The sequence below is a fragment of the Loxodonta africana genome, chromosome 2 (assembly GCF_030014295.1).
Source record: "Loxodonta africana isolate mLoxAfr1 chromosome 2, mLoxAfr1.hap2, whole genome shotgun sequence".
Taxonomy (NCBI): Eukaryota; Metazoa; Chordata; class Mammalia; order Proboscidea; family Elephantidae; genus Loxodonta; species Loxodonta africana.
The window spans coordinates 155,575,654-155,588,399 of NC_087343.1; the positions used below are offsets into that span (position 1 = coordinate 155,575,654).

At 41.8% G+C, this 12,746-nt stretch overlaps 1 protein-coding gene across 1 annotated transcript in view; it reads right to left on the minus strand.

Moving 5' to 3' along the window:
• Window positions 1-2,872: 2,872 nt before the first annotated feature.
• FGF1 (fibroblast growth factor 1) overlaps window positions 2,873-12,746 on the minus strand; it is a 105,543-nt gene continuing 95,669 nt past the window's right edge. Inside the window, exons 3-4 of the mRNA XM_003404573.4 lie at window positions 12,474-12,577; window positions 2,873-6,465 (exon numbers count right to left, since the gene is read on the minus strand). Coding sequence (XP_003404621.1) covers window positions 6,271-6,465; window positions 12,474-12,577 — 299 coding nt within the window. The 3' untranslated portion in view covers window positions 2,873-6,270. The remainder of the gene's footprint in view (window positions 6,466-12,473; window positions 12,578-12,746) is intronic.

The window sequence follows — 12,746 nt, forward strand, 5'->3', positions numbered from 1 at the left end:
GCAAGTTTAGGGAGTAGAGTAGGAAGGAACTGAATGCCTCTTTTTATGAGCCATGAGTTGGGTTTTAACAGATGTCAAACAAATCATACCTAGTGATTTTGAAAATGAGTTCCTGGCTGGTACAAACACGATAAGCTACTAATCGAAAGGTTAGCGGTTCAAGTCCACCCAGAGGTGCCTCAGAATAAAGCCCTCAAGGGCTACTGCTGAAAAGTCACCATTGAAAACCCTATGGAGCACAGTCTACTCTGAGACACATGGGGTCTCCATGAGTTGGAATCAACTTGATGACAACTGGTTGGTTGGTTGTTTTTTTAAGTTCGAAATCGAGAACATACAAATCCCACTGCTGGGTTGTGCTTAAATATCCTTGCATTCTTACTATTGCTCCTGAAAGTAATTGTTGTTAATTTGTGGAAACTGCAGTGGAAGACACATGTTTGTTTGCTGTGCCACCATTACCATACTGGTTAATATAACAAAGACCCCCTAAAACTTTTAGAATTGAAGATTCCTCTCTTTTTTACCCACTCCATGGCGAACAGAACACCACTCAGATAAATATGTAAATCTAGGACATTTCTATTTTTCTGTTTACCCTTAAGTTCACCCATAAGGGGCCAGTTCTCAGCCACCCTAACACCCTCAAACATTTAGGGCATTAAATTACTTTGCTTAGTTGGTTAAGGAAAGAAGGTACTTTTAAAATCGCCAGCATCTATCTTATGACTGAGTCATGAAAGGTAAATTTTTTTTTAGGTAACTAAGAGGTGAGAGGGTAATTTCCGGAGAATGATAAGGGAGTGAGACAGAGATGCTCAGAGGCCCTGGTTTATAGCCCTTTCCTGGCTTAGTTTTTTTTTTTTTCCCCTTTAAATATTTTAGTGCGTTTTTGGTGAAAGTTTATACCGTAAATTAGGTTCCCATTTAACAATTTCTATACATATTGTTCAGTGACATTGATTACATTTTCTACATTGTATCCATATTCTCATTATTTCCATTCTGGTAGATCTGTTTCCCTGCCCTTTCTGACCTTCTCATCTTTGCTTTAGGGTAAATGTTAACCATTTGGTCTCAGATAGATGATTTTTTTAAAAAGGAGCACAGTCCTCATGGGTGATGTTATTTTATGAGCCAATCTGTTATTTAACTGAAGGGTGACCTCCGGAATAGTTTCAGCTCAAAGTTTAAAGGTATCTTGGGGCGATAGTCTCGGGGCTCCTCTAGTCTCTACCAGTCCAGTGAGTCTGGACTTTTTAAAAAGAATTTGAGTTTTGTTCAGGTTACTATTTATGCCTAGCTTAGGAATGGTTATGAAATAGGAATTTGGGGGGCAGGAGGAAAGAATGAAAGTGAAGACTGTGGGAGTTAGCGAGGGACTGAACTCAAGACACAATGATGAGAATTTCAAAGGGGAGGGGGCCAAAGTCCCCAGGTCTTCTGAGAGCAGGAATCCACCAAGGCCTGCACTGGAGGCAGCAGAAGGCATCTGTGGCATCTGCGTAGTTACCATTCATTTTGCACGATTAGTGGCAAACCAGGCTAACGCAACTCATCAAGCCATCAGAGCAGATGGTTCCTGGGTAACAGGATGTCCCTTTGTCTTGTTTATTCAAGAACAAACTGTGTCACACTAAAGTCATAACCCAGGTTCCTAATTGGGTCTCTCAGTCTCTGGGAAGGAGATCCATTGCTTTAAACCAGTGTTTTTCAAACTGTAGTTGTGACCCGTTAGCATTATGAAATCAACTTGATTGATCTTTGACCAGTGTTTTTTAGTGGAGTATAATAGAAAAATCTGAGCACATCTCATGTAGTTTTATAAAATATCTTCATGTCAGTTGTGTGTATGTGCATGTGTGTGCTGGATTGTAATGTACTTCTGACTGTGGATCAAGCTCCAAAAAATACAGAAACACTGGTTTAAGCAACTTTAAAAAAAAGGGTACGTAATTACTAGAGTAAGCAAACACTGACCCACTGTTTCTATAGGTGGCCTGTGCGCATGTGGGTGAGTGCATGTATGTACGTGTGTGTGTGTGCATGTCCGTGTGACTGTAAGCGTGTGCATGAGTGTGTGTGTGACCACGTGTATGAGTGTGAGTGTGTGAATATGTGCGTGTGTGTTGTGAATGCATGTGTGAGTGTATATAAGCACATGTGAATGTGTGTGAGTGACTGTGTGAGTGCACTTGTGTGTGTATAAGCACATATGAATGTGAGCAACTGTGTGAGTGTGAGTGCATGTGTGAGTGTGTGTATGAGTGCATGTGTGAGTATGCATATTAGTACATGTGTGTGCATGCACACATGCAAATGTATGTGTGTGTGAGTGAGTGTGTATGAGATCTGACTCTGTGCTAAGAAGTGGTGTACCCTCTCTGAAGAATGAGCAGTCGTAGATTCAGAAGTGTATGTAAAGGAGATGTTGCTTAGTGTGATAATCCAGACAACCTGATGAGCCAGCCTACAGCCCCGTATCAGGACTCTTGAGAGGCAAGAGATACACCCTCTTGCTGCTGACTTAAAATTGTAAATAAATTCTTAAAATATTTTTCAGTCGCAGTATCTTTGCCTCAGCATAAGCCCTGTAATAGTAGCATAATTTCACATGGCTTAGAATATGGCGAAAAAGTATAAACTGAGTTATTTATCATTCCTGGTTCTTCAGGACGAATTTCCTGCATATATTTCCCTAATGGATTCCTAGAAAGTCACCAATATTGCCTTAGGTTTTCAAACAAAATGACAAGTGTTTCTACCTTAGCTTTTCCGGCCAGCCTTTAAAGTCTCCTGCGTGGTGCTAAGACACGTGTACAAAACAAAGCAGCGGCCCCTCGGGTAGTAAGGTAAACCCTCTGGTAGAAAGATGACGCTCAGATGCTCAGAAACTCCAAAGCATTATCACCGATTAATGGACCATTTATTAATATTTGTAAGGTGCAGACTATGATATATATATATATTAAAAAAAAAAGATAGTGATGTAAAGTGACAGGCGTCTTCATCATCAGAGGCTTGCTTTGCAGCCCGGGGGCACAGTTGGTTGAGGCAGTAGGCAATGCAAGCCTGTGGACTTGGGCTCCATCACGCACAACACAAAGCAAGGACCTTGATCTTCGTTAACAGGTTATGCTCCAGTCAGTCTTCTGTAAGTGCACGTAGGAGGCTTTAATTTTCATTCCTTCCAAGGAAACATAAAGAACCACCACCACAGCGAAAGGAATCAAAAACACTTTGTATGAAGTGTCAGGTAACTCCTAACAGTTGGCCTGAAAATTAACCCACTTGAGAGGTACCTGACAGAGAGACTCACTACAAGACTCAATTAAGGAAGAGAGCGAGCAGTGGGTGGGCTCCGCGGTGAAGAAACTAGAGCATGTTCAAAACGGAGTCAGGAACTGCCCACCACTTCTTTCTTACAGGAGCTGACAGATTATTTTCCTGATTTGAAAGCAGTCCCCCTGAAGCGGACACATTTCCGTAGTTGAAAATGTTAGATTTATCTTGTCATGTCCTCTGAGACTTTGTTAGAAGTTTATCTTAGGCTGGGGTTTGCTAATTCTTCCAAAACCTGGGTTTCTGGTACTTGCCATTTGTTCAGCGGGAACCTACAAAGTCTAAGTTTCTTACTTGACTGAAAGAAATAAATCCACATAAATATAATGCCCTGGGAGAGGATATAGCAGCAGGCCAGACAGAAAAGGTCCCAGACAGACAAGGTCCCAGATAGACAAGGAACCCAGTACAGTGCCTGCCACACAGCAGGCTAGTAAAAAATATGCATTGAATGATGACTGGAGTAAGGTTGTCGAGGTCACAGTAGTTTTCTACTACAATGCCCTGGGTCTCTGAAACCACCGACTTCCGTTTTTTTTTTTGTCAGCAATGGTATTTAATTTTTCTTGGCCAATGTTATACTTGAAACTGATTCATACAATAAAAATTATGGACCGTTATAAATATCTTGGATTTCCTCTCTGGGTACCTTTTTCTGGCCAAATCCTCATAGTAAAGTGATATTAAGCCGTACTACGTGATCCCCCAACTCGCCTGCAAAGATTTACTAAAGTAAAACCAAATCGTCTCATCCAAGTTACAAAAAACAAAAAAGCTGTAAAATCATTTTTGCTGTTCAAATGCATAATGATATTATTCGCCATAATGTTAACTTACTCAGATCAGTTCCTCAATTTGCACTAACACTTTGAGCTTCCACAAATTGTCGTTTTCCTCCCTTCCTTAAATACGGCAGTTCAATTACGAAGGAATTATTATTCAACTGATTATTACTTCAGTTCCTTGTAAAACACGAGCTAACCCTCCCATCAGTTTTTATCCAAAGTTACCACATCATTGCTTAAGAGTCTCCGTTTTCAAAGTAAAATTGGTAACAGTACAGTGGAAGACAAAGAAAAATCTCATTTCGTAGGAAAATGTAGTAGAAATAGAAGATAACTGAGTAGCTTATACATGGTATCCTATTATTATCTTTCTCAGTGGCTGAATGCTAATCAGTTTAGCCACCGTGGGGCTATATATTTGTAAATGTGATAAAAACATACAGGCTCACAATGAGTTTAGATGGCTTATTAAAGGCTTTCCATGGCATCGGTAGCATAGGTCAAAGACGAATGGTGTTTCTAATTTGCTAGCCACCTTGGGTCAGACTTACTTGCAGTGCAAAGCATATTTATACAAGTAACTGAAACACAAATATGGCCTCTGGGGAAAAGCTGTGTGTGAGAGTTTAACATTTTTGAAGTCAGCTTTTGTATATCTTTTAAATGGGCGTTGTGAAGGCACCAGGCCAGAGTGCCTTAAAGCCGTGCTCCTTAATCAGACATAACTACTATAGATGCTGCCTGCAGTGCTTGGGAAGGTGTATGAGGTGTGCATTTTTAAGGGGGAGGCTGAGGCAAGGTGAGGGACAAGGTTTTGAGCCACCTTCATTTGAATAACATTCTTGAGGACCTTGCTCCTTAATGTACGAAGTCTCTGGGTGGTGCAAACAGTTAACACACTCAGTTGCTAACTGAAAGGTTGGAGGTTCGAGTCTACCCAGGAGCACCTCAGAAGAAAGGCCTGGCGCTATACTTCCAAAAACACAGCCATTGAAAACCTTATGGAGCACAGTCCTACTCTGACACGCATGGGGTTACCGTGAGCTGGATCCCACTCAATGGCCACTTGTACTGGTTAGTTAAAGTTTGGCGGGGGAGGGCAGCAGTAGCAACAGCATCTGGGAGCTTGTTAGAAATGCCAAAACTCCACCCAGACCCACTGAATCAGGATCTGCATTTAAACAAGATCCCAGAGTTGGGGAAACACTGCGCTAGGATCCCAAAGCCCCTGCTCACCGAGGCCAAGCATGACCCATGGTGTCATTTCTCTTTCTTTTTCACTTCTAAAATCATCCTCTTTGAGTGGCTAACTTACCCTCTCTGCCAATGTTTCCTTTCCTTTCTCATCACTCACACACCCTCTCCCTGTACCCATGAACGTATGAACATCTGACATCTCTGCCCTTATCAAAAACCCACTTCTCACCCTCTCCACCTGACATCATGCAGTCGCTTCCTGCTGCCGAACAGCCTTGGGGAAAGTCAAGGAAGGCTTCATGACTCCCAAGGCTATGGATTTCCTCTGCTTCCCTCTGGCTGGGCCTCCCGCCTTCATTTAGTCCGCATCGAGATCCCATCTTCCTAACTTGCCCACCAAAAGCCAATTTCCCCTTCCCATTTTAAATCCTTTCTTCCTCCCTGTTCCTACTTGTGGAATACTGCCCTCCTCTGAGCTAGCACTGAGCTGGTCTGGGAATGTTTGTGGAGTATTGGAAAGATGAAAGGGAGTCAGGCCAGATGTTTGGGGGAACAGCAGACAGAGTTAGCTCAGTAGAGGAAAATTGTACACAGTTAATAATGACTCATTTGGCAGACCCCCTAACACACTTCATTTGGCCCTACCTTTGCATTGAGAGGCTCAACTTGCAGCCTGCCCAGAAGCAACCAGACATCCAAACCCAGACCCAGACTGGCCAGCCAGTTGGCCCTTAGAAGCAATTTGGTCCCCTCTGTTCCAAACACTGCTGGGGTAAAGGGCTTTGCAAAATGGTGAGCTGGGCGTTTAGAAGCACATTGCTTACAAATTCAGGCTCTGTGGGCCAAGGGTTAGTGCAGCCAATGGTCAAGGGAACATTCTGGGGGTCAGTGGGATGAGGACCCCGTGAGACTCCTCTGGAGTGGTCAGTACCCTGAACAGATTTCTTTAATCAGAGGAGACTGGCAGGGGGAGAAACAAGATTGCTTTCTGGCCATAGTGAGTCCGAGGACCGCGTTTGCAGCTTCCATTCTTCTTGAGACCAACGAACCAATTCTTCTCTGCGTGCTTCTTGGATGTGTAGGTGTTGTAATGGTTTTCCTCCAGCCTTTCCAGGAACAAACATTCCTCATTTGGTGTCTGCTAAAATGATAAAACCAAAAGAGAGTACAGCCATTAGCAAGTAGTTTTAAAAGGGGCGCCTTGGTTTACTAGCTGTGCTACCTTGGACTAGTTACTGAGGCTCTCTGTGCCTCAGTTTCCTCTTTGGAAAATTAGGATAATAATAGAACCTACTTCAGAGGGTTATAATGAGGACTTAGCATCCAGCACCTAATGAGCCTTCAATATGTGTTAGCTCTTATTGTAAGCTCCCTTTCCATTTGCCATTTTCAGGACTCTGGGGTCTCCAGCTGGGGGCTCCTGCTTAACTACAAGCACCTTGCAGGCAGGGCTGGGCCTTTTGTCTCTGTAGAGGCCTTACACATACGGATGACCACGAAAAACACTCAAAATAGTCAAAACCAGTCTGTGATGCAGTAGTGGCATCTCACATTTGGACTTAAAAAAAATAAAGACTACTTTTTCACGCCAATGATTTTCACTAACAGCATCAGGGTTTTATCTCTGTGCTGTTATGAACATGGACTATTGTGCAGAATTTGTCCTAAACATAAAATAGATCCTGGAGCTTAAATGAAGCTTTTGTTTTTAAATGAAAATAGCATTTTTTTTTTTTGCTACTTGTAAAGAAAGTATGTTCTTTCAAAAATCACAAAGTTACTTAAAATAAAGAGAAAAGGAAAAACCACCCCAAAGTTCACCACTCAGATATAAGCAATTGTTAGCAGTTGGTGAATATCCTTTGCTACATCTCTTTATGTGCGTAGACAGACAGAGACATAGTAAGGCTGTGTGAATACAGATTTATGACATTACTAAGACCGCAAGCTTTTTCCATTATTTTACAAATGGGTAATAAACCTGTGAAAACATGTTCAATCTCACTAGCAAGAAAAATGAAAATTAAAACAAAATTACCTATATGTTGGCTAGAACATCTATCTACAAAGATGAATAATTAATAAAGATGATTAATATGATTTATAAGCCCTTGTATTGATGAGAGTGTGGGGAAGAGGCACCTTTATGCACTGTTGGTGAGATAAATTGGTGCAGACTTTCTAAGAGTAGTTTGGTAATATGCATCACAACTTAAAATATGCCTCACCTTTGAGCCGGCAATTTTCCTTATAGGAATTTACCCTTAGGAGATATTTGAGCAAGTATAAAAATGTATTTTCGAGGATGGTCTTTGAAGCATTGCATAAAATGGCAAAAAAAAAAAAAAAACCTGGAATAACATAAATGTCATTAAAAGGTGATTGGTGAAATGCACAGCAGTACGTGTGTGGTGGAATCCTACGACTGTGTTTATTAAACTGGAAAGACAGCCGTAACATATTGAGTAGTGTAACCCCCCCCCAAAAAAAAACCCAGTGCCGTCGGGTCGATTCCGACTCATAGCAACCCTATAGGACAGAGTAGAACTGCCCCATAGAGTTTCTAAGGAGCGCCTGGTGGATTCAAACTGCCGACCCTTTGGTTAGCAGCCGTAGCACTTAACCACTACGCCACCAGGGTTTCCTTTGAATAGTGTAGTTATTTAAAAAATATCTACCAACCACTACTTTGTTCACTTGTAATGCATCTGTTAGAGAGTGGGAGGAATCCCAGTTATTGGAACTTTGTATTTGCAAGGTTTTAGAATACGTTTATTTTGTCTGGATTCATTCAAATATAAAAACAGGTCTCTGCTGAGCCCTGGGGGCCACTGTTGTCCATCTAGTGCCCTGATACAAGGTGCCTTAGCTCTACATTATCTCTTCACCCAGAGAGGTTGGCGATGACATTTATGGTGGTTTCCAATCATATTGTTCATTCTTCTCTAATTATTGGTGGGCATGCTTGTCCCACTAGACTGTAAAGCTCTACTGAGGGAAGGGATGGAGTCTTGTTGGCTTGGGCTCCCCCACCATGTCTAGCACAGAGCCTTGCAAATCATAGGTGAGGACCAGCTACATGTTGAATTTAATATGATTCTTCAGATAATATAAAGCACTCAGTAAAGTTTAGTTTTTATCAGTAAGTAACCATGTAACAGGAAGTATCCTGCTTCTTATTCATTTATAGTCTAGTGAAATGACAACTGGGTGAGACACGTTAGGTCGTTTTGGAACCAGATGGGTATAAATATAATATTTAATTGGATGACTCTGCTGTGTCTAGAGCAACAGTGCAGACATTAGTGTTTGATGCACACTGTCAGGGGTGGCGAGCTAGGCAATTTTGGACCTGTGTGGGTTGCCCACTCCCCTGATGGGAGCGCTCCCCCTGTGACGCCCCTCAGTGGGCGTCAGACCCCCGATCTGTGACAAAGGTAAGGATGGCCACGTTCCCCACCTGATGTCCCTAATACTCTAGAGCAGCTGACACATACAAAATGGCTGAGTCACAGTCTGAGTCAGCAGGCCACATCGGAGGCTGTTCCGTCCCTCAGCCAGGATTTGTCAGTACTTGTCATGTCCGTGGTACAAAGCTAAAGGCGTGAGGATTAACTAGTGAGTCATGCCTATTGTTTTAATTGTTTTCTTTTTTATATTTAGCATGCTTTTTTGCCCGATTACATAAGTTACATAGACCCCATGGTAGAAATTTTAGAAACTACAAAAGACCTTCACACATTATAAAACCACCTATCTACCACACCCGGAAATAAATATATTAATATTTTGGTATATAGACTTTCAAACTTATTTTTTAAAGGTACGTATCCTTTCCATACACACACACAAAAAAAAATTGAATCTAAACAGATTAATACCAAAAACTGGTTAAAAGCAGGAGGCAGAGATGTGAGGTATTCTAGAGCTTCTCTCTATCAATGTTGAATATACAAAAATTACTATGTATAATATATTACAATCACTGTGAATATTTCAGGTGAATTACGGTGAGAGCCCAAGCTCTGGTGGGAGAAGGGTGTTCTGGAGTCCAAAGCCCTCAATATTTTATAAGGTGAGAATGGAATAATAAACATTGAGCCTGATTTAAAAAAAAAAAAAAAAAAATTTTTTTTCTTTTGATTTAAAGGGGGGAAAAGCCATAAAACTGTAATATATAATGTAAGAAGCAGTGAGGGCAAGGTATTTATAAACCAATTATTTGTCTTATAGCTACCAGTGCTTGTCTCCAGTGTGCCAGTGGGTGGGTGCATTCTGTGTATTGTCTCACTGAGCCCTCCTAAGCTCTGTATACCAAAAATACCAATATACCAAGGATTGTGAAAATGGCACAGGACCACGCAATGTTTCATTCTGTTGTACAGGGGGTCACCGTGAGTCAGAGCTGACCCCATAGCAACTAACAACAACCAGCTCTGTATGAGGTAGTTGCTATCCATAAATTCGATGCCGCTGAATCAGTTCCAACTCATAACGACCCTATATCAACCCTATAGGGCAGAGTAGAACTGCCCAATAGGCTTTCCAAGCCTCTAATCTGTACGGAAGCAGACTGTCACATCTTTCTCCCTCCGAGTGGCTGGTGGGTTCAAACTGCCTACCTTTCAGTCAGCAGATGAGCACTTAACCACAATGCCACCAGGGCCCCTTTGTTATCCACTACTATCCTCGTTTTAGGTAAGGCTCAGAGTGGACAAGCAACTTACCGTAGCGGCAGAAGCATGAGACTAAATTACAACGAGCCCGAATTTATTGACTGACTGATTGGTTGATTTTATTACCACCTGGAAGAACAACCTTAAAAAAAAAAAAATCTACCCCCTATGTAGCAGCCACTGCCTAGCTCTAAACCCCTTCAAGCTGTCCTAGTTGAACTGTATTTCAACAAACATCATGCTAGAGGCCGCCTGTCACTCCGAGGATTCCGTCCCCTGGCCCTTAGCTGGCAGTGTGAGAGAACTGCATTCACAACCCAAATCTTGGCTGAGGTTACAGCTTCAGAGAGGGTTTCCTGTGCCACTGTCACCTGGCAATTTTTTAAAATTTATTTATTTTATTGTTGTTGAGAATATGCACAACAGAACATACACCAATTCAACAGTTTCTACATGTACAGTTCAGCGAAACTGATGACATTCTTTGAGTTGTGCAACCATCCTCACCCTCCTTTTCTGAGTTGTTCCTCCCCCATTAACATAAACTCACTGCCCCCGAAGGTTCCTATCTAATCTTTCGAGTTGCTGTTGTCAATTTGATCCCATATAGATAGTTCTTAAAAGAGCATAATGCTGAAGGCAGACATTCTTTACTAGTTAAGCTAAATTATTATTTGTTTTTAAGAAGACTTCAGGGGATGTTTTTGGTTTAAGGTTTAAAGGTTATCTCAGGGCAGTAGTTTCAGGGGCTTATCCAGCCTCCATGGCTCCAGAAAGTCTGGAGTTCATGAAAATTTGAAATTCTGTTCTGTGTTTTTCCCCTTTTGATCAGGATTCCTCTATAGAATCTTTGATCAAAATATTCAGTAATGGTAACTGGGCACCATCCAGTACTTCTGGTCTCATGGCGAAGGAGGAAGTTGTTCATGGAAGCAATTAGCCAGGCATTCCATATCTTACTCCTATTCCTGACTCTCGTTCTTCCTCTGTTGCTCCAGGTGAATTAGAGACCAATTGTTGTGCCTTGGTTGGGTCCTTGACAATTTGATATAAGTTAAAGGGAGCCCCCAGACCACATCCCTCTACTGGCTGCCATTTTGTAGACATCGTCATCAAAGGCAAGGAAGACTTTGGCTTGGGCTATGAATTACAGTCAAGACTTAATTACCAACTGTTAGGACAGAGGAAAGGGATAATTGAAATCCAAAAGTAATATCAAAACCTGGGGCCATTGGCTTCAGCTTCCTTTCCAGTTAAATCTTTTAGGAGAGATACCAATAGGGACAAAATCAGATAGGCTCTGTTTCTATTCATCTCACACAAAGACCAATATATACTGGGTGAAATCTGTATGAAGCATTAACTGTGAGAGGGAAGGGGCAGACGATGTGGAGGAGTTTAGCTACTGAATAAACGATTAGACCAACAACTTCTCAAGGGCAGGGGCGTGGCTCATTCATCTTTGTGTCCCTTTCAGTACCTGACACAGTACTTAGACACAGGAGGTATTTGATAAACATTTGTTGAATTAAGGTATTAAACTTTTCATCCTTTTAGGTGACTCTTCTAGAATTAAGGGGCTGTTTTCTAAGTTTTATGCATGACGTATAAACTACTGGGCTCTGTAATTCTCGTACAAAGCTTATAAGTCACACCTATAGTGACCCAGAGGTACTAGAGTACGTTTTAAAAACTGCTTAGCTCCCCACCCAACGGTGTACATCAAACGTTAATGCCTGGACTATTTCTCTAGATGTAGCAGAGTCATCCAATTAAATATTATATCCCACCTTGTTCCAAAATGATCTAAAGTATCTTGTTCGGTGCCGTTGAGTCAATCTCAACTCAGAGCAACCCCATGTGACAGAGTAGAACTGCCCCATAGGGTTTCCTAGGTTGTAATTTTTAGGGGAATGGATAGCCAGGTCTTTCTTCTGCAGAGCTGCAGGGTGGGTTCAAACTGCCAGTCCTTTGGCTAGTAGCCGAGTACTTAACCATTGTACCACCACCCAGGTATTATTTCACTAGTCTATAAATGAATAAGAAGGAGGATACTTCGTCTTACTAGAGCACATTAAAAAGATGAGTTTGTCCCAAATGTAAGCTGCGTGAGGGCAGGGATAGATTTGGATTGTCATCATTGTACCTCCAGCCCCTAGCACAGTATCTGCCGCATAGTAGGTGCTCAAGAAACATTTCTAGAATGAATGAGTAAAGTGAAACTAGGCATTCTCAAATGAGTGATGAATTACTAAAATTTTAATCAAAGTTTCTTCCATGTGTGTGTAATAACACATTTAAGTATTTTGAGAGAAGACCATAGGAAACTTTTAAAAAAATGTTTGCGTCCTACTGGAAAGAATAACAAACAGAGACTAATTATTGCTTTGCAGTTTGCGTCCCTCAATGTAACAAGATTTCTGTAGACCTCAAACCTTGGCCGTGTCTGGAAGCAGGTCAACATCATACTTACTGAGCCGTATAAAAGCCCGTCGGTGTCCATGGCCAAGTACTGGCCAGTCTCGGTGCCCTTTATATACACCTCCCCCACGCTTTCCGCACTGAGCTGCAGCTGAACTGAAATAAAAATAACACGAACAAAAGTAAATAAACAGTAGGCTTTTGCCAATAGGGCCCAGCCGCCAGGACAGTTAGCCATGGAAAGTTACGCTCATTCATCTCACAGAACCCTCAGGGATGAGCCTCAAATGAATCAAAACATAGAAATACAGTTCCCTTTTCTTTG